Source organism: Phyllostomus discolor, chromosome 3, assembly GCF_004126475.2.
Source record: "Phyllostomus discolor isolate MPI-MPIP mPhyDis1 chromosome 3, mPhyDis1.pri.v3, whole genome shotgun sequence".
In the NCBI taxonomy this organism is placed as follows: Eukaryota; Metazoa; Chordata; class Mammalia; order Chiroptera; family Phyllostomidae; genus Phyllostomus; species Phyllostomus discolor.
In genome coordinates, this window is record NC_040905.2 from 108,103,967 (window position 1) to 108,127,162 (window position 23,196).

At 46.2% G+C, this 23,196-nt stretch overlaps 2 protein-coding genes across 3 annotated transcripts in view; one reads left to right on the forward strand and one right to left on the reverse strand.

Moving 5' to 3' along the window:
• Positions 1-2,040: 2,040 nt before the first annotated feature.
• LOC118499581 (transmembrane protein 186-like) lies at positions 2,041-5,910 on the forward strand. The gene is made up of 2 exons (XM_036020945.1): positions 2,041-2,375; positions 3,410-5,910. Exons 1-2 carry the CDS (start codon positions 2,373-2,375, stop codon positions 4,043-4,045), a joined length of 639 nt encoding a protein of 212 aa, XP_035876838.1. The 5' UTR covers positions 2,041-2,372; the 3' UTR covers positions 4,046-5,910.
• A 3,256-nt stretch (positions 5,911-9,166) lies between these two features.
• Positions 9,167-23,196, reverse strand: part of LOC114498673 (4-aminobutyrate aminotransferase, mitochondrial) — an 87,945-nt gene continuing 73,915 nt past the window's right edge. For both annotated transcript variants that reach the window (XM_028514799.2, XM_036020944.1), the window contains exons 12-16: positions 21,918-22,055; positions 20,934-21,101; positions 19,658-19,804; positions 13,647-13,758; positions 9,167-12,366 (exon numbers count right to left, since the gene is read on the reverse strand). In XM_028514799.2, the coding sequence (XP_028370600.1) occupies positions 12,245-12,366; positions 13,647-13,758; positions 19,658-19,804; positions 20,934-21,101; positions 21,918-22,055 (687 nt within the window). In that variant the 3' untranslated portion in view covers positions 9,167-12,244. The remainder of the gene's footprint in view (positions 12,367-13,646; positions 13,759-19,657; positions 19,805-20,933; positions 21,102-21,917; positions 22,056-23,196) is intronic.

Genomic DNA, 23,196 nt, shown 5'->3' on the forward strand with positions numbered 1-23,196 from the left:
GGTTCAGTATGTTTTACATTTTTCATGACAGAAGGCTGGAAAACAATTCACCCAGGTTTAAGCACTGCCCCCTTCCTTCTGCCCGCTTTTATTCTAAGTCTGAACTGTTTTTAGATGAAGTGGCATATCTTAGGAAAGGACTCAGTGCAATAAAACAGTGAGATGTGCAAAACCCTGGACTCCATGCTACTTAGAATTTACCTATTTAGGTCATATCCTGTTTCAGCAGCTTCAAGAAAAGATCACCCATTCGACTGCCACACTGTATTGGGCTTATCAATGTTTGAGAATACATTTGTGAGGGAGAGGTTGGATAATGAGTAGATTGTTGCTAAAATGTTTTTATTTTTTATCAGAAGAACCCACTACATAGATACCATTCTCTTTTAAACTGCAGAGTTTTATGAGTGTTAAAATGACTTATGTTCAGTGCAAAGAATATTATGCTTCCAATGTTTTAAGGACTATATACATTATGGGTTGCCTGGTTTCATTACTATTTCATACTTTATGCTTATGTAGCATAATTCCTCCTGCAAATCAGGTGCACTTTCCTGAATGGCATATCCAGCAACCAGAACAGTTTCCACCTTAGAAGAATGGCAGAAGATGGCAAACTTAGCCAACACAATGCCCTGAGGCCAGGAGACTGGTACCAACCAGATCTGCTGAGTGAGATCGAGAGGACCTTGAGTCTCAGTCTCCTTATGTTTAAAAGGATAGTAATAACCATATCACCTGGGATGAAAGCTTGAGAGGGTCCAATGATGTGTGTAAAAAGGCTTGGAATGTAAGCCCTACACCATTATGACCAATGAGACAAATTGAGCAGCTGCATGTTTTTGTAATACAGTTTACCTGGGACACAGCCATGCTGTGTCTACATATAGTCTATGGCTGCTTTTGCATTAAAGTTGAGCAGTTACGATAAACCAAATGGTTGGCGAAGACAACAGTAACTGCTGTGACTCTTTACAAACAATGAATGGCTGACCTTGGCCCTACGCCACCACAGGCTTTTAATGACCCACAAGCTTGTGGCGATCACTGAATCTCAGTGTCAAAAGGGGCCTTTGGAGAACTTGCAGTTGAGTATCTTCACTACACACATCCAACATGTGGCTCAGAAAGGTAAAATGACACGTCTAAGGTCATACACATTTGATGTGGAATGCTGAAGCATACCACTGCTACCACCTGGGCAAAATTAAGGTGGGTAGAGAAAGCACTTGAACACAGTAAGGCCAACTGGGCCTCACGTTTGATTGGCTGGTGTTTGGTGATCAGTTTGTACAAGGAGGAGGTCAGAGTGAGCTCATCACAAATGCTGATCTTAACTGAAACCTATCAGTGCCGGTAGCACCAAAATCTGGAAGTGGGAAGCAAGTGTCCAGGAGTCCAAGGAGGCTCTCCACAAGCCTCCTGTTGAACAGTCTAAGTCTCCTCCATCGTCCGAGACCCATGGCAGTGGCTGGAGAAGCGGGTGATGGTGGTGGTTAATATTTGGTAAATGTTACTGAACACAGCCTCCTGTAAGGCAAGATACTTTTATGAACTTGTTTCATTTCATTTGACCCTCACAAGCCCCATATGGAACAGGTAAAAACACTAGATGCTGAGGCTCAGTGGTTAAAGGACTTGCAAAGTCACAAAGTAGAGACTCTACTAGGTCTGTTCGACCTGGAAACCTATGTTTTCCATATCGGGGTACAAAGTACATCCCATAGGTGACAGAACGGAGGAGGGCACATAGCTGTTAAGGGGGCTGAGCAGTGGTTGAAACCCAGGGCTTGCGGGGAGTGTTCAAAACTGCAATTCCCAACCCAACGCAAGTTTCCTCCTCTCAAAAGTTGTTCGCCCCGTCCCATCTCCAAGTACCCTGAGGTTTTCGGGCTCAAGCTCTAGGGCACCCAGAACTGACTTCAGCCCCGTCAGAGGCGGAAGGCGGTCCTTAGCCGCCCCTCGGTGCCCACCCTGGGTGGTCGTTAGCCTGGTCTGGGGCCAGAAAGAGTTTCTGCACCCGCTGCCTCCAGTCTCCCGGGTGCCGCCTACCTGCCGCGGGGGCCGTCAGGGTCCCGTCCACGTAGAAGAGACTCAGCACGGGGCGGGACGGAGCCATGTCGCCAGATCCCGTGCTGCACCTGATGTGACCCGCTGGCACCAGGAACTCGGTCCGGAACTTCCGGGGCTCAGCCCGCTCGCTGCGGCGCACGTCGGGAGGAGGAGACTCCACGGCCACCCGGCCAGGAGCGTCAGCAACTCTCTGTGGACCACAAATCCCAGAATGCAACGTGCCTCACGCAGTCCCGTAAGGGGGAGGAAGCGGTTGTAGAGACCCCGCTGGCTGGCGGAATCGGGTAGAAGGGCGGGCCATGGTAAGCAGGTGGGTGGTGGGGACTGAGGGAGGTGACGCGCTCCTCGGGTCGGGTTCAGGCCTAGGGCCCGCAGGCCGAAGCCCGAGGTTGTGATTCGGGGAACGCGCGGGAGGGACCTGCGGGGTGGGTTACGATTTGTTATTCCCGGGCTTGCTGTGCGCTCACGTCACGTGCGTCAACAACAGCGAAACTAAAGCTCACCGAACATTCTGTGTGCGTCAGGGCCGTCAGGTGCTCTTGAGAGTTTTAAAAGCACCATCTCATTCAGTCTATTCTGAATCCCCGTTTGAAAGATGAAGAAACCGAGGCCTAGAGAGGGGGAATGACGTGCCCAAGGATTCAGAGCTAGTGACTAGGAGTCGGGATTGGAACCCAGACTGTTCCAAAGCCCACAGCAACGTTCACTGCAGTAGTCAAGGTGTGGACTGTGCTTCCACTAAAATCCTTGTGCTTCCGTTTGGCTCCTTCACCCCTCTCTCCTCCTCCAGTCTTCCGGCTCCCCCCAACAGGGCTAAGAAATCACCGTTTCCCTTCGGCACTCAGATGACGCTCTAACCTGACAGAGATTCAGAAAGTTACTGTGCTACATATCCAACGAATTTGTTCCCCAGTGGGACATTTCCTGCTTGGGGAAATATTCACCCAGCCTGATGCATCTAGTGCCCAGCCGGCAGCTGGCTCTCTCTAGGCACTTTTGTTTAAATGAACGAGGGCTCTGTCTCCTTCCTATACCTATTTGAAGTGCCTGGAGGAAGGAGGACCGGTTGGAGAGTCAGACACTGTCTCACTCGCTGGCTGTGTGTTCCTGGGTAAATTTCTTACCTCTTCTGGGCTTAGATTTTTACTATTTCACACAGCTTTTGTGAAGGGCACATGAGGTAAAGCACGTGGGTTTCCATTTCTTTTCATCTTTGTCCTGATGGTGACCTCACAAGACTGGCAGGAGCCTGCACCTAAGATGCTTTGCAGGTGCCCATTGTATGATGAGCACAGTTGAGTTCTTTGAGAGAAATGGTCTCTTGTCTCCCTTCCAGGCTGCTGTCCTCCGAGCTGTGATGCGGTTGCCAGGGCCAGCTGTGTGGGGAAGGCCTCTCTACGGGTTGCAGTGCTGCAATGGGCAGGATTTGAGGAGGTGGGTGGGGAGTAGGTCACCCACCTTGAAAGAGAAACCACCAGGCACAGAGACAGAGAAATTCCAGATGATCTACCGGTTTGACGCCATCAGAATCTTTAGGTACTTGTCTCGGCTGAAGGTGGCTCAAACGGCCCTGACGGTGGTGGCCCTGCCGCCTGGCTTTTACTGGTACTCCCAGGGCCTTATGGCTTTCGACTCCCTGTGCCTTGTGGGTGGGATAGCTGGGTTCGCCCTGGCCATGCTGTGCTGGATGAGCTATTTCTTCCGGAGGCTGGTGGGTATCCTGTATGTGAATGAGTCAGGCACCATGCTGCGGGTGGCCCACCTGACCTTCTGGGGCTGGCGACAGGACACGTACTGCCCAGTGGCCGACGTGATCCCTATGACGGAAACCCAGGACCGGCCGCAGGAACTTTTCGTGCGGATCCAACAGTACAGTGGGAAGCAGACCTTCTACCTCACCCTGCGCTATGGACGCATCGTGGACAGAGAGCGTTTCACACAGGTGTTTGGGGTGCTGGACACACTTAAGTGAACAACTGGGCACTGGGCTTCTGGGCAGCCTTGGGCCACCTGGATCTCTGACTGAAGGCTGAAGGTGTGGACGAGGCTAATGAAGGGGACCTGTCAGCTGGAGACTTTGCCAGGATTCCTGGGAAACTTGCCTTTTGGGGTGAGGAAATTCATGAGGCTGATGCTAGTAACCTAGTTAAGGACAGAGGCCTTAGTGCAAATTCTTGTATACAATAAGAGTTCCGCATTTGTATATAACATTCATGTGGGTAATGGCCAGCAGGTTCTGTTAGGAGCCAGCTGTTGGAAGGAGCTATGCCCCGTTCATGCAAACAGAACAGTGCTGTAAAATGGGAAGAAGGGTGGGGCAGGGGGAACAGAGGATTTGGAGTCAAAAGAGTTGGGTTTTGTTCATCCTTAACCTCTGTCCTGGGCCAAGTCTCAGGTAGCTGAGTGTCTCTGAACCTTGATTTTACATTTGTAAAATGGAAGATCCTGCCTGTCTCATGGGATGTGTGTGAGAATAAATAATAAATGTTGAGTGCTTTGCAAATGCAGTAGACAAGAGCAAACATTAAGTGTTAGTTGAGAGATGATGGAGTGGCAGACCCAGCAGCAGACCAGACTGGGAAGAAACCTAGAAGTGGGTCATTTGGTCCTGCCAGAGGGTAACTGCACGACTGGGGCAGGAGTGTCCTCCAAGCAGGCACGGCACACCTGCAAGACAGGACTCACTACCCAGAGGTCTTGGGGCTCTCATATCAGATGTCTCTGGACTGCATGTTCCCGGGCCAATTTTTTGCCTAGAGAGTAGGTTCTCAAACCCTGGCTCCATGTACGGAATCACCTGGAGAGCTTTTTAAAAATGTTGTTACCCAGGCCTCTGACCATGTGCCCCAGGTGGCTCTCATGTGTAGCCTGGGTCGACAGCCACTGGGTGGAAGTCTCACTATACTGGAAGTTGAGAGCCGGGATTCTCACCAGCCTTGGCATGAAAGAGCTTCTGTTCTGATGCATGGTCGGCTCCATAGTACCAGCAGAGGGCACACAGAGCAAATGCATTATCCTTTCCTTTATTCCTGAGCTAAAATCATAGATCTCCATGTGAGAATGGGAATCGGGTTAGGGTGTTTACCACACTTGTAGGGCAGCACCTGGGAGCTGTGCAAAAAAAATCCCAAATCAACAAAGAGAGCAAAACTACCCTGTGTTGAACCCCTACAGGTTCTGGTAGAAACTGGGCATGTGTGTTTTATGGTAATTCCAAGGTACCCCAAGTTTTGAAAATCATTTTGTGGGGTTCACCCTTCTCTAAAACCGAGCAGCAGCTCTTCAGAAAATGGAAGTGGCCTTTAGATTCAGGTGGTGGACACGCTGGTGATTACCCTCTTTGACAATTCAAACATAGTAACCTAATAGAAATGCCCAAGCATCCACATGAGAATATTCACTGAATGTTTCTAACGGCAAAACAAACAAAACAATACCACCATCAAAACTGGAAGTAAGCTAAGTCTCCGGAATAGGCAACACAGTTCAATAAATGTTGGTAAAGTGTAACTGAAAAATAAAATGTTGGTAGATCCATATTATGGGGTTACATGACCCTTAACCAGAGTTAGACTGATATAATCTGCTGATGTCGAAAGGTAACCATGGGGTAATGTTATGTGGAACAAACAAGTCACACAACAATATCGTCTTGTGCGATCTTGTGTTTTAAAAATGCAACATTCCAAATTGTGAACAGTAATTACCTCTGGGAAGAGGTTTCAGGGTTGAAGGTGGTAGATGAAGGGAAGGCTCCCAGTTCAACTTTGTAACCCAGTATTTAAAATTTTCATGAGTTTGTCATGTGTCTTAACATGGAAAATGCTGTGATAAACACAGTATCTTCTTCCACCCTTCTTCCTCACATCAGCTTTCTAGGTAGTTTCCTGTATTTCCACTCTGGACTGGGAAACTGAGTGGACAATAGGAAACATTCAGTCACTGAGAGTGTCAGTGGGACTTAACTGTGTCCCTTGTACCCTGGTTTTCCTTTCTCTGCTGAGAACAGTGTGGGTTTTGTGCTCCTCCATGCCACCCCTGGGCTACATATCATTTAGACGCAGGGAATGGTGGTGGTCTGTAGCATGTCAATTCTCATATGGTAGTTGCTATGGACTGAATAGTCGTCCCTAACATCATATGTTGAAATTATAACCCCTAAAGTGATGGTGTTTGGAGGTGGGGCCTTGGGAGGTGATTAGGGTTAGAGGAGGTCTTGGGGGTGGGGCCCTCGTGACAGGATTAATGTCCTATAGGAAGGAGACAAGACTGAGTACACCAAGGAAGGCCATGTGAGGACATAACCAGGGAGAGACCTTCCACAAGAACCCGATTATGGCCTTCCATTCTCCAGAACCGTGAGCAGTTAATTGTTTGCTGTTTGGGCTGTCCAGTCTAAGGTATTCTGTTATAGCAGCTGGAGCTGACTAAGATGGGGGCCTCCAGACAAGGGTGAGGTCAGCTCTAGCTGGGGACATTCACATTGGGCACAGCTGAGAGCTGTTGTCCCTCCTGCACTGGTTACCAAAAATGAGACATTGTCATAGGGCCAGAAATCCCACCCCAGCCCATCAGCACTCCCTGGATCTGGTGAACTCAGCTGCTCGGGGGCCCAACCTTGTGGTGAGTTGCTGAAATAATTATGATTGGAGCTTTCCTTTTGCTACTTCATGGTTTCAGGGCTTGTAAGTCCCCAGGTGGAAAGCAAAGTCCCCTTTGACCTCCAGGAGGAGTCCAAGTTTTATGGCCTTGTTTTGATCCTGCAGCATTCCACTATAAAGTCTTGGCTGATTATAATTAGTCAAGCAGAGCCGATACCATCTGGCCATGCTTGTACCAAGTGGTGACAAAACATCCATTTTACCTATTAACTGTTGAAATATATTCCAGGATGTCCAGTTGAGTTTACCTTTGTTGGGAATTAAATTTAGTATTTATGACTGGGAACTTAACTCTGACAGAAATATGTTATTTAGAATCCTATGTGCAACACTATTCACAGAGAGGAAGTGGCAAAAGAAGTATCTTGTATTTAGCACCTACCATATGCCAGGCGATTATTACATTTAAACCCAGCAACTGTTCAAGTTGGAGAGCCAGAGAGAGGCAGTGGTATGTAGGGCGAAGCATGTGGTTTTGAAGCAAGACTTCCTGCCTGCTTGAATCCCAGCCCTGGCACTTCCTGGCTATGACCTGGGGCCAGTTATATGGTGTCTGTTTGGGCCTTGGTTTCTTCACCTGTCAAGCAATGATAATAAAAGTACCCACTTAGGGTGATTGAGGGGCCTGGCTTACTACATGAAAAGCACTGAAAATAGTTCCTGATCCAAGGGAGCACTTGATACATGTTAGTGAGCATTACTGTTATCAACCTCATTTTGCAGATGAATTGACTTCCTTAAGGTCAGCCAGCTATCAAGTTGAGTTGGGTCACTGCTGCCTCGTCCTGCTTCCCCAGTGGGGAAATACAAAAAATAGAAAACACTGATTGTTTTTAAAAATAGTATTTGACTTTGAGGTTCTGACACCTTCCACACACCTGCCTTAGGCCTGTATGTTTAGGACCTCATACTGACACTGACCAGTTCGAGTCCACATACCAAGGCCAGTGGCCAGGCTGCTGTGAGAAAGGTCATTGGTAGTCCCTATCCTTAACCAATTTCATGCTGACTGTGTGCGTGCACATACAGGCACACACATTGATTACACGTGTGCCATCTTTCATACATCCATGTGTATCCTGGCTTCTAAACTCTGATTTTGAGCTTCAGCTTCTTCACATTAAAAACAGGCATACAAGTACATAGCATGTAGGTTTCTTGTGAAAATTATAAAGCAGCAGTAGAATGTGGCTGCACACTATAGATCCTCAGGAAATGATCATTACTGTGGGTGATTTAAAAATACATTTAATGGTAGATACTGCCTTTCAAGTCTTGTTTCTTAGACATGTCGGATTTCAGAGCTGAGAGATACCTTGGAAACCATGTGTTCCAAGCCATAGATTTTACAGGTGAGAAATATAAGGGTGATGGAAGGCCACTGAGACAGCTGGGAGCAGAAGTGAGAAAACCCACCACCCCTGCTTCCAGGTCAGGACACCAGGAGGATGAAGGTCCAACTCACTTGTGCAGGTGTCTACTAAGCATCTCTTCTGAGCCTCCCTGTTGATTCCAGTCAGTCATCAGCTTATCACCTTAGTTGGCCATGGAGAGAATCTGACTTAATTGGTTTGGGGTAGGGCCCTAGCATTAGGATTGTTTAAAAAGCTCTTCAGGGTGACTCTAAAGTGCATCCAGTGTTGAAAGTCACTGTCCTGTATGTTTTGGATTCTGTGCTTTTCCTTCCCTTTCCATTCATTCCATTATTGTCCTAGTTAGACTCCCAAGTCATGTTGATGGTGGCAGTGGCCCGACCCATCTCTGCACCTCCCTGTTTGTCATGGTGAACATGCAGGACAGTCTCTAAAATGCACATTGAAATATCCCCCTGCTCCAAACCTTTAGTGGCTGCATCACTGCATGGAAGGCCCACGCCCTAAGCACAGCACAGAAGGCCCTCTGGATTGCAGCTCAGCCCATTTCTCTGGCCTTGTCTCCAGGGGGTGCTGGAATCTCTCCCGTTGTGATCTACTCATGCTGGACAACGTAGAAATAAATGCCTTCTGCCTCCCCCAACCTTTGTCCCTTCAGTTAGCTATTTTCTTGAACTGGATGCTTTCCATCCCTCCTCTGAGTCCCTGGAACAGTTCCTGCTCAACCTTGAGGAGGAAACTCAGGGTCCCAACTTCCACCCCAACTTAGGGCCAATCCTTTGTGCATGTACGGCATCTGGGGTCTTCCTGTATCCTAGTCCTTATGCTGAGTTGATATGACCTTTGCTCCACTGGAAGGTGAACTGAGTAAGGACCATACCTTGTCCATCCCTATCACATGGTATGTCCTTGTGAGCCCTGGAGAAATTAATGGCTCATACCCAATGCTGGTAGAATGTTCCCTGAAGACATCCCTAAGAGGTATATATTATAGGCGCTTAATAAGTACTTGCCAAATAATTAAAACCATTTCCAGTCAAGAAGGCCACATTCACTCTCATGTTTCCATTATAAATATATTTTTTTTAATTTAACAATACTGATTAACACAGGAAGTATTGATGGAATTGTATGTATGGTTGCCAGTTACATTATGACATGTTAATTTCTTTATCATTTATTGGCACTGTCAACAATACTGTAAACAAGATCACTTTGTATGCGTAAGTTGGCGATGCTCCCTAGCTGTGGTTTTTCTACCATAGGCTAATATATATATATACACACTATATAGATAGATAAGTATAGATATATTAATGTGCACAATTTTGCATGGTTACTGAGTGTCAGTAAAAATTATAAAAAACACCCATTTATAATAAAAGGGAGGCTATGCTAAGAGTTGCTATTACTGGACCTTATTTTCTGTAAAAGTGACTAGATTTGCTAGAGACATTTACTAAACTCTATGGCACTAATGTGTGATGGATCCATTTCCAGTCCCTCACCACAGAAGCACTTCTCCCTGGGCTCTGCCGTACATGGTAGTCTGTCCACTGCCCCCTAGCCACCCCGAGTTTTCACCAACCTCTTCCAAGTTCCTATGATCTTGAGCTCTGCTGGGAATCCTTTTCCTTGACATTTTTCCCATCCAGACACCTACCCCCAAAAGCAGATGTCACAGGAACTCTTCATGCCAATAGCCAGTAAGAACCTGGTAAATGGCTTAAAAAGTTTTACAAGAATAACTTCCCTTGGTAAGGAGTACATAAGTCTGGAAATGAATTTCTAGATAAGCGGTTTCAGTTTTCTGCCAATGCCCTCTGGGGAGAGAACAAAACATTGGAGCCACTCTCCACCAAAGAGAGCCATTTCTGGTTGTGCCTTAGTTTAAAAGCCTTCTGGATTTCAAAACCCTTTTTGTATGTTTGCATCCAGTGCTAAAGTCCTCAGAAGATATCTTACTCATGCCAATAAAAGAATTATGGTTTGTTTTCCATTTTGTTTGTTTGTTGAACAAGGCCTTGAATCCTGGGCTATTGCCTGTGGAATCTGGATTGCCAGTGAAAGGTGTGAGACCATGAACCGGTAGGCCTTTGCACATGCTGTTCCCTTTCTGCAACACTCTTCCTTGCCTTGTCTGTTTGGTGACCTCTTGCTCATTCTGCAAAACCTTGCTCAAATATGACTTTCTTCTTGAAACCTCCTCTGATCCTTAGGTGGATTGGGGCACTCCCTCCAATTTCCTGATGCTCCTGTACATACCTCTGTCACAGCACTTGCTACTCAGCTTTAATTATGGGTTTAAGAGTCTGTTGTCCACAATGGGATGTGACTCCCTTGAGAGCAGGGACCATGTTTTCTTTCAGGTTTGTAATCCTATTGCTTACACTAGGCCTGGGATAGAGCCAGGTGTTCAATGCCAGTTTCATGAATGAATGATTTAATATACCAAAAAGTGAAATCTCACAGAAAGGGGGAGGCACATATGTCCACTTATTTGGCAGTGCCAATGGCCTTAAACACAGCAGAACTCCTTTAAAGCAATGACTCAGCACTGACTGCAAGAATGCAGAGTGAACAGGAACTCACGGATCTGTCTGTGCCTGTTAGGCATGTTAGTGTGTTTCCTTCTCAACAAAAACAGGTCGAAGACCAAGTCTGCTGAAGAGTGCAAGCTGAAAAAAAAACACTTGAGATCTTTGGATGATTATTAAAAGAGCAAAGTGCTGAATGGAGAACCTTGATATCTCTGTCTTCCCAAATGGACAATCAAAGCATTGGGAGATGAAGTGGCTTCCTTTTGGAGAGAGAATACAACAAGCCAGACTTTCTTTGTCTTCCCACTAAACAGTCTTCAATGCTGTGGGACTACTAGCTGCTCCTTTTAGGAGCCTGTGAACTTAAATCAGTTCCAAGAAAGTTGAGCCTTCAGCAGAGTTCCCTTAGCCTCAGCCAAGGTGCAGTTAAGCCTTCAAGTACCATGTGCCTCATAATCTCCACACTTGTTCCAGTTAGAAAAAAGGTCTGATTTGGAGTGGCAAAGACAAGGAAACCACGTTGAACCAACAGCCTAATTTTCTTCCTGCATGGACCTCTGATGCCTGTAATTCATGATGCTTCCCTCAAGAAATTTAGTTTAGCAACTGACTGCCTTGGATAGAACAGCAAAGCTATTCCTATGGTTACTCAGAAGTGGAGCAAAAAAGGGTGAACCAAACCTAGAGAAAGAGCCTCCTGGGTGAGAAGTTCAAAAAGCAGACCCCCGGCCACTCAGAGACAGGAAGAAGTCACCTGTCCCAGGCCCTGGGCTCATGCTCCAGGGAGACTGGCTTGTGCTTCTCATCCTTCAGCTCACATGTGCCCCTGTGTGCCCCCTTCCCAGGCTGCAGTTTTGTTTCCAGAGGCCTCAATTGACATTTAACAGGGGAAAGAGCTTGGGGGGGAGGGATGGTGGACAGCAAGAACCATCCATGATCCTGCGTGGACAGTCTCCAAAGTCCCATCAAGGACAGAAGTCACAGATCAGAAGAATCCCCAGATGCACTGGGATGAGCAGCCCAGGTCTTGAGAAGACCCCTTCCCACACCCCTGGCTCAATCCTAATATCCCTACAATCCTGCCTCTATATGATGTGTCCTGTCCTTCACTGAACTGTGCTTGGGACATGCTCGGAGTTCCAGGGGTTGGGTGAGGGTCAAATATGTTTGCATAGGGCAAGGGAGCCAACATTCTTGGACAGAATATGGCACTTGAGAGGGACTGGAACCCAGAAGTCCCAGCTCCTCTCTCAGGAGCAGGTGTCATTCCCATGGCTGGCTTCCAAAGAAATTGTAGATGTTCAAGAGTGGGCAGATAAATGGCTGGGACCCTCGTGGCCTGTCCTAAGACGGAGCTCAAGCACAATCTGAGTGTAGGCCAATGGTCATTATTGGCTCTACACGGAGGAAAACCAAAACCGGGCCCTCCATCCTCTACCCTCCCCACAAGCCACAAAAAACGTCCTTTCCCCACACACTACCCTCCAGTTTTTGCATTCACTTCTCATACTTTAAGTGAAAACATGAATTAGGCAAACTAATCAATTTGACAACTGTTGAGATCAGGGCTTTCCAGAGAGTAGTGGAAATGGCTTCTTTACTTGAAGTCAGCTAAGATGTCGCTGAAAATATTGAGGAATAGGTGTGCATGGTGATCCCTGAAGACCAGAGTGGGCCGGAAACGAATGGATTTGTCGCCACAGCCCCCCAACACCACACCTGAAAGAAATGGCAGGAGGTGGGTTAGCAGCTTGGGCTCAGAGTTGCAGGCTGTAAGAGCCAGGAGGGTGGTTATGCACTGGGCTACCGCCACCCATCCATGTCATTTTTTCCATCCAGGCTTCTGGCTGGCCTTCCTTCCATCCATCCAGCCATCTGCATTACCTCTCTCTTTTCCTTCATCCACCCCACCTGCATTCTTTTCCTTCCCTCCTTCTTTCCAATTTTGAATGCCTGCTCTGCTACCCCTTACTAGGTCTGGTGGTAGAGAAAACCTGAGACAAAGTACTTGCCTTCCAGAAACTCATGGTGTGGGGAGAAAGAAAATGAGCAAACAAGTAAATTAGAAAAGATAAGGCAGGTTAGAAGCATGCATGTGGGGCTCAGCTGTCTCTCAAGAGGGACAGACCTTATTTTACAGGGTGACTTTACCATTGACTTGCTGGGTGTCCTTGTCTTGGTTGCTCAGCATCTCTGAAACTCAGTTTTCTCTTGTAAGGAGGAGGCAAATCATCCCTGCCCTTCAGGGCTGGTACATGGGTTCCATAAAATGGTACTAGTGAAAGACCATGCTCAACACATAGTAGGTGTTCTCACCTCACCACTGTATTCCCCCACTTAAAATTCTCCCATGGCCTCTCATAGCTCTTAGGAAAAAGTCCAGAATCTTTAAAATGATCCACAGGTGGATACCATGTGGGCCTGAGAGCCCCTCCCCAACTTCATCCCCTAGGCCATTGGTCCCCAATTATACCCCATTCTTTTAGTTTCTCCAGCTCCATCCTGCTTCAGCTAATTGTATGTGTCCCTCTTTTGCTTGGAATGCTCTTCCTGACCTTCTGCACTGAGCCAAACCCTGTCCATTTGTCAAGGCATAAGGTAAAATGCCACTTCCTCAAGGAAGCATTCCCTGATTTTCTAGACTTTTCCCCCAGCTATTCACTCCTGTAGGCCTTTTTCCTCTTTCCTAGGATTTATAAATGCAGCCAGTTGTTTATGAAATATTCTCTTCAATGTCCCCTCTTCCTACTAGAGTGTAAGCTCCTTGAAGGAAGGGGCCATTGTGGTCTTGCTCATCATTATGTCTCTAGTGTTGCTGCCAGTCATCTTGGTGAATATTTGGTGAATGAATTAATGCACAGGGAAATCCCCGTAGTAATTTTCTTTTCTCTTGAGAAAGAACATTCAGAGTGTCTCTTCTTCTGTGTACCATTTGCCCTCCCCTGCCAGGGTAACGTGGGGCACCGATTAAGCCCACCTTCCACTTTTGGTCATCTTACCTTTGTTTCTGGCTATTAAAATGAGTTTATTCCGTATGGATTCATCTGGAGTGTCGAAAGAGCAGAAGGTGCCTCGTCCTCTTACTCTGCTGATGAACTGGGGGTACCGGGCCTGAAATGGGGAAAACAAGGCTGGCACCAAAGTCTGTTACCATGTAGCAGCCAGATCAGTGGTTGTGGTTCCTCAAATGAATCCCAGGGTCCAGCCTTTGGACCTCTTCATGGACTGGTAAGACCACTGTGAGGTTCAGAGCTCTGGTTCTAGAGACCTTCCGGGCTGGGTTGAAAACCTTGACATTCAGTCCTGGGTTGAAAACCTTGGTCCCTTTCTCACCATTCACTCTTGGGCAAGTCATTTAAGTGGCCTGTGTCTCAGTTTCCTCTTCTGTAAACTGAAGGATAAAAATGCTACTGATCCCAATGTGCTGTGGTAAGATTTTAGTGAGACCAGGTCCTAAGCCCAGGGCCTGCCACTTGGTAGGCACTCAACAGATGTCAGCCATCTTTGTTTATTAGCAGTTCTTCTAGAAAAATGGTGATTGATTCTTCTAAGAGAAAAAGCTCATATTCAAGGCTCTGAGGTTGGGAGTTGTAATGGGATGGATAGTGGCCCCTCCCCAAATGTATGTTGACTTAGAACTTGTGAGTGTGACCTTGTTTGCAAATAGGTTCTTTGCTGATGTATTTAGGTTAAATGAGGTTATACTGGATTAGGGTGGGTGCCCTAAATCCAACAATTGGCATTCTTATAAGAAAAGAGAAATTTGGCCTTAGACACATACAGAGAGGGGAGAACTCCATGTGAGAACAGAAGCAAAGATGACAGGGAAGCAGTTATGAGCCAAGGAATACCAGCAACCACGAGAATCCAGCAGACTGGCCTGGGATGGATGTTGTCTCAGAGCCTCCAGAAAGAATCAAGGCTACCGATACCTTGATTTCAGACTTCTGGCTTCCAGAATGATGAAAACAAATTCTTATTTTAAGCCACCTGGTTTGTAGTAGTTTGTTACAGCAGCTCCAGGAAGTGAATACAGCCTCCCAGAGTAAAGGATCTTGGTTATCCCCCACTCTCCATCATCCATGTGAAGGACAGCAAACAGGGGTTGGACAACCCACAATAATTTCAGGTACTGGAGGCAGAGATGGGGGACAAGTGTCATTTTGTTACAGCCCCTTGGTAGGCATTGGGGTGATAATAAAGGCCCCACAGATATTCTAGGAACTCTGCTAGGCACTTATACACATGATCTTGAACCCCCACACTGCTAATGAAGGACCCATTTTGGTCTCCACAGTAGAGGAAATGAGGCACAGAAGTCACACCAGCACTCACCCTATTCATCCTTGCTCTTGCTAAGTGACTGGGAACCAGTGATATGAACACACTCCTGTCTCCCATCAGAGTGTGGAGGCCAGAAACAAGGTCCCATCCATCTGGACACCCCTTTGTGGCTCTTGTGACACACACACACAGTAACTCTTTGATTATTTAATGCAGGAGTAGAAATCCCCATGTACTCCTTCCTGAATGCCTTTAATTGTTTCCTCTAGGCCTTATGTCTACATGCATCCTTCTGTCTCACCCATTTGTCTAGTTTCTTGTTTTAGGGCATTCCTGTAATCATATCCCCTTTCTGCTTATAGGTTTGTAAGGCTCTGATAAGGATGAGTACTGCTTCCACTCCTTAAATGAGCCAGCTCAGGGCTCCTAAAAGCAAGATGTTAGTCTTAGCTCTAGGATGTGTCCATGGAAGCCTTTTTTTGTGGCACTGTCCTACATATGGAACCCACTATGCACCCTGAGAAAGAAGACATCTACTAAGAAGGGTTCTGGAGACTAACTTGACTCAAATTAAAAACAAGCAAACAAAGAAACAAAAGACCTAGAGCCTAGCAGCCACTTCTATGCTGGGGCCTCTCATGCAAACTGCACCTCAGGGAAAAGCCTATCCAGGGAAAAATCCGACTTATGGCCCAGCAATCTGCTTTTCCATATGGATGGCTACCCAGAACTACTTGCCTCTGTGCCAAATTGCCTGTCTGCACAGTTTGTGCCACCTAAGCCAGCCTTTATAAAGAAATTCCTGGAATACTATTTCAAGCATTGAGATTGAAGCTTTCCTTATCCAATCTTGATTCTGACCAATCAGGACAGTGCTGTTGGACCAATCAAACTGTGATGATTTGGATCCCTCATTTGCATTAGGACAGACCAATCAGAGGCCAGCAATGGGGACATCTGTCTATATAAGCCAGCTTCCCTCTGGCTGTGAGAGTGTACTTTCCCTTTCCACCTGTGATTCTAGGCTGAACAGAACAAGCAGAGCAGAGCTGGGTGGTTAGAGAGGGGCCTGGACCCTGGGCAGCCTCACAGACATACTGTGTCATACTTGAGCTATTTTGCACTGAAAAAGTTCCATTTTTTACCTCACTCCAAATAGAGGGTTCTTGTTGGCAGCTGAACTGGTGCCAAGAACCATCAGTAGACACCTCTTTGGGAAACACTGTCTTCAGATCTGGACAGGAAGCAGCCATGTTTGTGATAGCCCAGAACAACCAGATCCCCACCAGGCTGGACCCTGGCTGCATCAGCATCTGTAACCAGGACCCAGACATCAACCAGGGAAATAAAGGACACCAGTCATTTCTCCTACCCCACTGGAGGACAGTGAAAGAGTACCCTGTCAGGAAGGAAGGGCCTGACCCATTGAAGAGGTTTTCTCAAGTGGCTGCTCCTGCCCAACCTCAATTCAAATGCAAATCCACTCCAAGAAAACAAAAGGAGGGCTTCTGGTAAAGATGGTGGCATAGGTAGACATGGCTCACCTGTTTGCACAACCACATCAAAATTGGAACTAAAATATAGAACAACCATCACTTAGAACTGTCAGAAATCAAGTTGAATAGAAGTCTCACAACTATCAAATTAAAGAAACCACACTCACACAGACTGGTAGGAGGGGCCCACACAGAACGGGTTGGTCTCTCACCCATGTGTGGTGGATAAATATTTGGAAGGGATAACTCAGGAGCAAGGAGTCCCAGCATCATACCAGGGCCCCCAGCCCAGTTCCAGGAAGATAAGTTCCCACAACTTTTGGCTACAAAATCCAGTGGGGATTTAGTTGGTGGAAGAGACTGCTGGACCTTCAAGCAGTTTCTCTTAAATCACCCACAAAAAGACTCACTTTCTCAGACTCACTCCTTCTGAGCTTTGGCACTGGGGTAGCAGCTTGAAAGGCACCAGTGCAGTACTGGGAGAAACTGAAGTGCCTGGCATCAAAGTGAGCAGAGGCGACTGTCCCTTTTCTAAACACTCTTCCCACACAGCTGGCAGGATGGTACCATATCTGAGACTCCGTCAACCTGGCTACCATTGTTTAACCTACTTTACAGATCCCCAGAGACTCTACCCCATCCAACTTATGGCCCACCATTCTGCTTTTCCATATGAATGGCTGTCTTTGGCTCATCCTTCACAACTTCCTACATCATAGCAAATAAGCAGTAGCTGGCCTCAGTGAGCCCCAAGCCCAGCACTAGTAGAAGTGAGCCTAGTTCACAGCATGGCTTCACCTGGGAATCTCCAAGCCCAGTACAAGTAGCAACAATTTCAGAGTGCTTAATAGCTCAAGAGGGTAGCTCTGGCAAAACATAGGTGGGGGCTGAGCTTGGCCTGCACCACCCAGGAGACCCAAGGGCTAGTACAACCAGTGGATAGCTACAGACCACATCAGAGCACCACCACACTGTCCCAGTACAGCTGATACTCCATGGAGGGCTGGGGTTGGTGCTCAGTGGTCACAGCCAATCCTTGCAGGTGACTGGCCTTGGTAAATTCTTCCCATTGACCTGCTAACAGCCATCAAGGCTCAACTACAACAAGAGGGTATACTCAGCCCACACAACAGGCACACCTTGAGAACCCAGCTTTTGTGATGGGGAGACTGTGCAACTGGACCCTACAGGACACCTACTATGTTCGGCCATACTACCAAGACACAGAGTCAGAGTAACTCTATCTAATAATGGAAACAAACATAAGGAGGCTGCTAAAATGAGGAGATAAAGAAACATGGCCCAAATGAAAGAACAGATCAAAACTCCAGAAACAGATCTAAATGAAATGGAGTTAGCAATATATCAGATGCAGGGTTCAAAACACTAGTTATAAGGATGTTCAAGGAACATAGTGAGGACCTCAATGGCATAAAAAAGATCCAGTCAGAAATGAAGGATTCACTAATTGAAATAAAGAACAAGTTATAGGAAAACAACAGTAGAATAAATGAAGCCAAGAATCAAATCAATAATTTGGGACATAAGGAAGCAAAACACAAAAAATCAGAACAACAAGAAGAAAGAAGAATCCAAAAGAATGAGAAAAGTATAAGCAGCCTCTGGGGCAACTTTAAGAGGTCCAACATTCTCATCATAGGGGTACCAGAAGAAGAGCAAGGAATTGGAAAACTACTTGAAAAAATAATGAAAGAAAAATTCCCTAATATGGTGAAGGAAACAGACTTGCAAGTCCAGGAAGCACAGAGTCTCAAACAAGGTGGATGCAAAGAGGCCCACCCTAAGACACATAATAATTAAAAGGCCAAAGGTTAAAGATAAAGAGAGGATCTTAAAAGCAGCAAGAGAAAAGTAGTTACCTACAGCAGAGTTCCTACAAGACTATCAGCTAATTTCTTAAAAGAAACTCTACAGGCTAGAAGACATTGGCCAAGAAATATTCAAAGTCATGAAAAGCAGGGACCTACAGCCAAGATTTCTCTACCCAGCAAAGCTATCATCTAGAATCAAAGGGCAGATAAAGAGCTTCCCAGACAAGAGAAAACTAAAGAAGTTTATCATCACCAAACCATTATTACATGAAATGTTAAAGGGACTTAATTAAAAAAAAATCACACTAGCTGGTGTGCCTCAGAGGATTGAGTGCTGGCCTGCGATCCAAAGGGTCCCTGGTCTGATTCCCAGTCATGGTACATGCCTGGGTTGCAAGCCAGGTCCCCAGCTGGGAATGCATGAAAGGCAACCACACATTGATGTCTCTCTCCCTCTTTTTCTCCCTCCCTCCCCCCCCCTCTAAAATTAAATAAATAATAATCTTAAAAAAAAGAATATCAAAACTATGAACAATAAAATGACAAAAATTACATACCTATCAATACTTGAATCTAAAAAACAAACTAAGCAAACAAGAATAGAGACAGAATCATGGATATGGATTGCATTTTGATGGTTGCCAGATGGGGGCTGGTATGGGGGAATTGGGTGAAGAGGTGAGGAGATTAAGAAGTACAAATAGATAGCCACAGAATAGCTATGAGGATGTCAGGTACAGTAGAGGAAGTACAGTAACCAATGAACTTATATGCATGAGCCATGAACATGAACAATGGTGACTTGACTGAGGAAGTGGGGTACTGAGTGAAGGAGGGCAAAGGGGAAAAATTTGGGACAACTGTAGTAGCTTAATGAATAAAATGTAATTTTTAAAAAAGGAATTTTACCCACAGGGTCTATGTTGTCTTAACAATCAGGCATATCTGGGTTTAAAATCTGGCCCCCTTGCTGCTTCTCACCTCCCCAAGTCTCCTTTTCTCATGAAGAAAATGGGAATGATCATATTTTTCTAAGTTCAACTTGTTCTGAGTTAGGGTTGTTAGATAAAATACAGGGTGCCCAGTTAAATTTGGATTTCAGATAAATAATGTCACTTTTTAGTATAAGTATGTCCCAAATGTTGCACGGGGTATACTTTTATGCTAAAAAAAAGTTTCTGTTTTTCAAATTAAACTGGCATTTTATGTTGTAATTTGCTAAATCTGGCACCCCTGCCTAGGGACAAGGGGTGGTCCTCCGAGCTGCTGCCTCTGCACCTGCTGAAGGAGCAGGTGTGCTGCCATGCTAGAGGGCTCAGATGCTGGCCTGGGGACTGTGGGAGCTATGTATGGGTGGGGTCGTGGGAGAGCTGGGGTGTGGCAGAGTTGGGTGGGTACCTGGAGGTCTAGCAGCCCTGTGAGCAGAGCCTTCCCAGCATGGGCTGCGTTATTCAGCAGGTCCTCCCGCTTGATGACACTGATGACCTCAGCCAGCAGCAGGTTCTTGGACGGGTCGCCCAGCCAGGTATTAAAGATCCGGTATGGCTGGAACAAAGCATGGGGTGTTGGAAAGGTTCACTCATGGGCACACCCTTCAGGGGCCCACGCCCTCCAGACACACCTTGCCCCTCTGCCTCCCCCCCTCCCCCCAGTTTAAGAGAGAGACAAACTCAGTGAGTGTCTACTAAGGAAGAGCTGGGAGGGATTACACATATTATCTCATTGAATTCTCTCCATAACAACAACTCTGTAGGAGGTATTATATTTGGTCACACAGAGGCCAATTCCTCATATGCTGGGAAATCCCTCAGTCCTGGGGAAATCAAGATAGATGGCCCTTAACTATTAATCATCATTTTATAGAGGAGAAAACTAAGGTTCTGAGAAGTTAAGTGATTTCCAGAAAAAAACTGCACAGGTGGTGGACTCAGGAGTGGATTGATGGCAGTCTGTCCTTCAAAGATGACCCAGTTTATTCTTCCATGAATTACTCAGGATGTCAATGCAGCCAACTAAAACTTACTTCCCAGCTTCTTTTGCAGTTAGGAGTGGCCATGTGACCAGATCTGAGTCAGAGTGTTAGAAGAGTTGTGGGATTTCAGGGAAAGCCTCTAGAAGTAAGGGGAGGCTCACTTTGTGCTTCCCTCCTTTTTCCTTTCTACTGCCTAGAATGGGATGTGATGGTTGGAGTTCTAGTAGCCTCTTTGGACCATAAAGCATTCTCAAGGGTGGAAACTACATGCAGGAATGGTAGGAGGAAGGATCCTAAGTCCCTGATAACTGTGTGTGTGTGTTTATGAGAATCCACATTACTTGTGGTAGTACAGTGTAGTAGCTAAGAGCTAGATTGTTGTAGAGATAAAAGTACAAGAGTACTTAGAAGTGCCAGGCACAGAGTAAATGCTCAGTTTACAGCAGCAGTTATTAACACGCAGAAAAAGTAGAAGACTGACAATAGACAGATGTGATGTCAGCCCTGCAGAGAGTGGGGGTGATTGAAATCCCTGGTTAATTAAATTGATAAGAATTGGCACTTAGAAAACTTCTGTGACACATTAAGTGTCCACTTAGTTTCTGGTTGTGAGGAAGGCTCAGGTTTGAGAAAGCAATAGTACTTCACCTATCTCCCTCCTGTGTCCCAGAAAGGAGAGAGAAGGGTGGATTAGGCACTCACGGCATTTGGCCTAAACTCCTCCTTGTGGAAAAAGCCCCCAGTCATCATCTTCTTGCTGAAGGTCATCACATCTGCAGGGTCATCCAGGCCCCAGTGCTCGTGGGCCCAGAACTTGCCAGTGCAGCCCCCTCCTGTCTGGACCTCATCCACCAAGAAGGCACAGCCATGCTGGAGAGAGAGGGGGGAGAAACACGCCCCCACCACAATCGACCAACCTCTGACCCAGTCATCCAGCCAGAGTTGGTGCTTTCTAAACTGCAAGCCAAGTCCTTGTTGTTGGGCAAAACTAAACAAATGCTTAAGCAGACAGTCCCACCAGAGCTGTGTCTGAACATGTCCTCTTGTTTCTGAGCCTGAGCCAAACCAGAATGCTGAACAAGCCCTGATCCAAAGCATGGTAGCATTTCACTTGGCTTCAGTCCCTGAGCAAGCTGACCTACTCTGGAGGAAACACGGCCCCACAGTGAGGCCTGGCCCTGTCTCCCAAACATCTGCCATCACGTTTGGCAGTTCTGCTCATCACCAGAACTGTTCTTTACTTCGCATTTTGTTTAAATCAAGTCATGTATAACCTTCATCTATGAACTTGCTGGTTGGATGTGCCATTTGTATATGCAGGACATAAAATAAACACAATATTAATATAAAGTCTGTTCATTTTGCGTCTGCTGAATGTGGGCCACACTGGGCTGAAAGTTGAGGTGGGGTCTCTAGAAAGGGAAGGGTGGAGTCTCTTCCCAGGAATGCCCTGATTAAGAAAGCCTGACTAAGAAGGCATGGCTGGATGGAGGCTGGTTTTGCAGTAAGATTTCAGGGAAGAATTCTCTGTCTTGCCCCCTACTCCCAACTTCTCTACCCGTGAGGCCAACATGTAGCCTCTGAACATCTGGAAGTTTACAAGGATCCCAAAGCTAACCCTCTCTGTTCTGGGAATACAGCTGGAAATGGCCTGTGGCCCTGTCCAGCCTTGGCCAGTGCACTGACCTTCCTGGAGATGTCTCTCAGCTTCCGGAAGAAATCGTCAGACGCGTGGTTGTCTCCACCCTCAGACTGGATGGGTTCCACGATGATCCCAGCCACTGTTTTCTTCTTTTTCCGATATTTCACAATCAGATCCTCCACCTGGACCCCCGAAGCGTGAAATGACAATGGCTTGTGGAGGCTCCTTGAGCAGCACCCATGCATGGGCATGTGGGGTCCCGTGACCCCCTGGAAGTTATGTTGCACACGTGTTTGTGAGCACTTCCCATGAGCACTGTGATATCCACTTCAAGCCACACGTGTGGATGGGATGTGTCCTACTTAGGATTTGTGCTAGCGCCTGTGGGGATGCAGACTGCTAACTTGGAGCAAATTATTTGATGTTCTGGAGCCTCACTTTCCTGATCTATGCAATGGGCATGCTGACAGAATCTATTGTTATTGTGATATTGTTATCATTATTGATAGGAGAGTCCTTTCTGTGCAGAATCTGGGAAGAATGTTTGTTTAAAAAGCTGAGGCAAAACTCATCTATAGTGATAGAAATCTAAGCAGTGTTTTCCCAGAATGGGGTGGGGATGGGGGTCTGGATGGACTTCAGATGAATCCAAGGAAATTTTCCAGGCTGATAAGATGCCCTTGGTTGGAGGGAAGGTTACATGAGCATATTTATTTGTTAAACTTATAGGCATTTAAATGACTGCATTTTATGGCATGTAAGTTATGTTAATAAAGTTGAAATTGACTTTTTAAAAATCTGTTACCAGTGACAGGGTTGTAAGAAAAGCACCCAATTGTCTCTAAGTAGTTATAGTTCCTGAACTCTTGTTCCAATATGGGCATCATCTTATACATAGTTAAAGAGTAGTAACTGTGATACTTTATTAATAACTTAATAAATATACATAATTTAAAACCCCCAAACCATACACTTAGATAGAATAACAAAGGACAATCTTTCTCGGTTATGCAGAACTGAGGAAAAACCCTTCTGTTTGGATGATGTGATTTAGGCCTCGTTCTCCACCAGTCCCTCCATGGGCGTTCTGAGATGTTTTTCTTTGCTTTCAGGGAATTGTTTGGAAGTCGTCATTACATGCTTATTTTCTTATTTGTTCAGTGCTGTGTTTCCTACTATTGGGCACTCTCTAATAAGATGGCCACGAACCACATGAGGCTACTGAGCACTTGAATGTAACTGGTCCAAAATGAGATGTGTCTCAGTATAAAACACACAGGATTTCAAAGATTTAACACAAATAATAAAATATAAAACTATCTC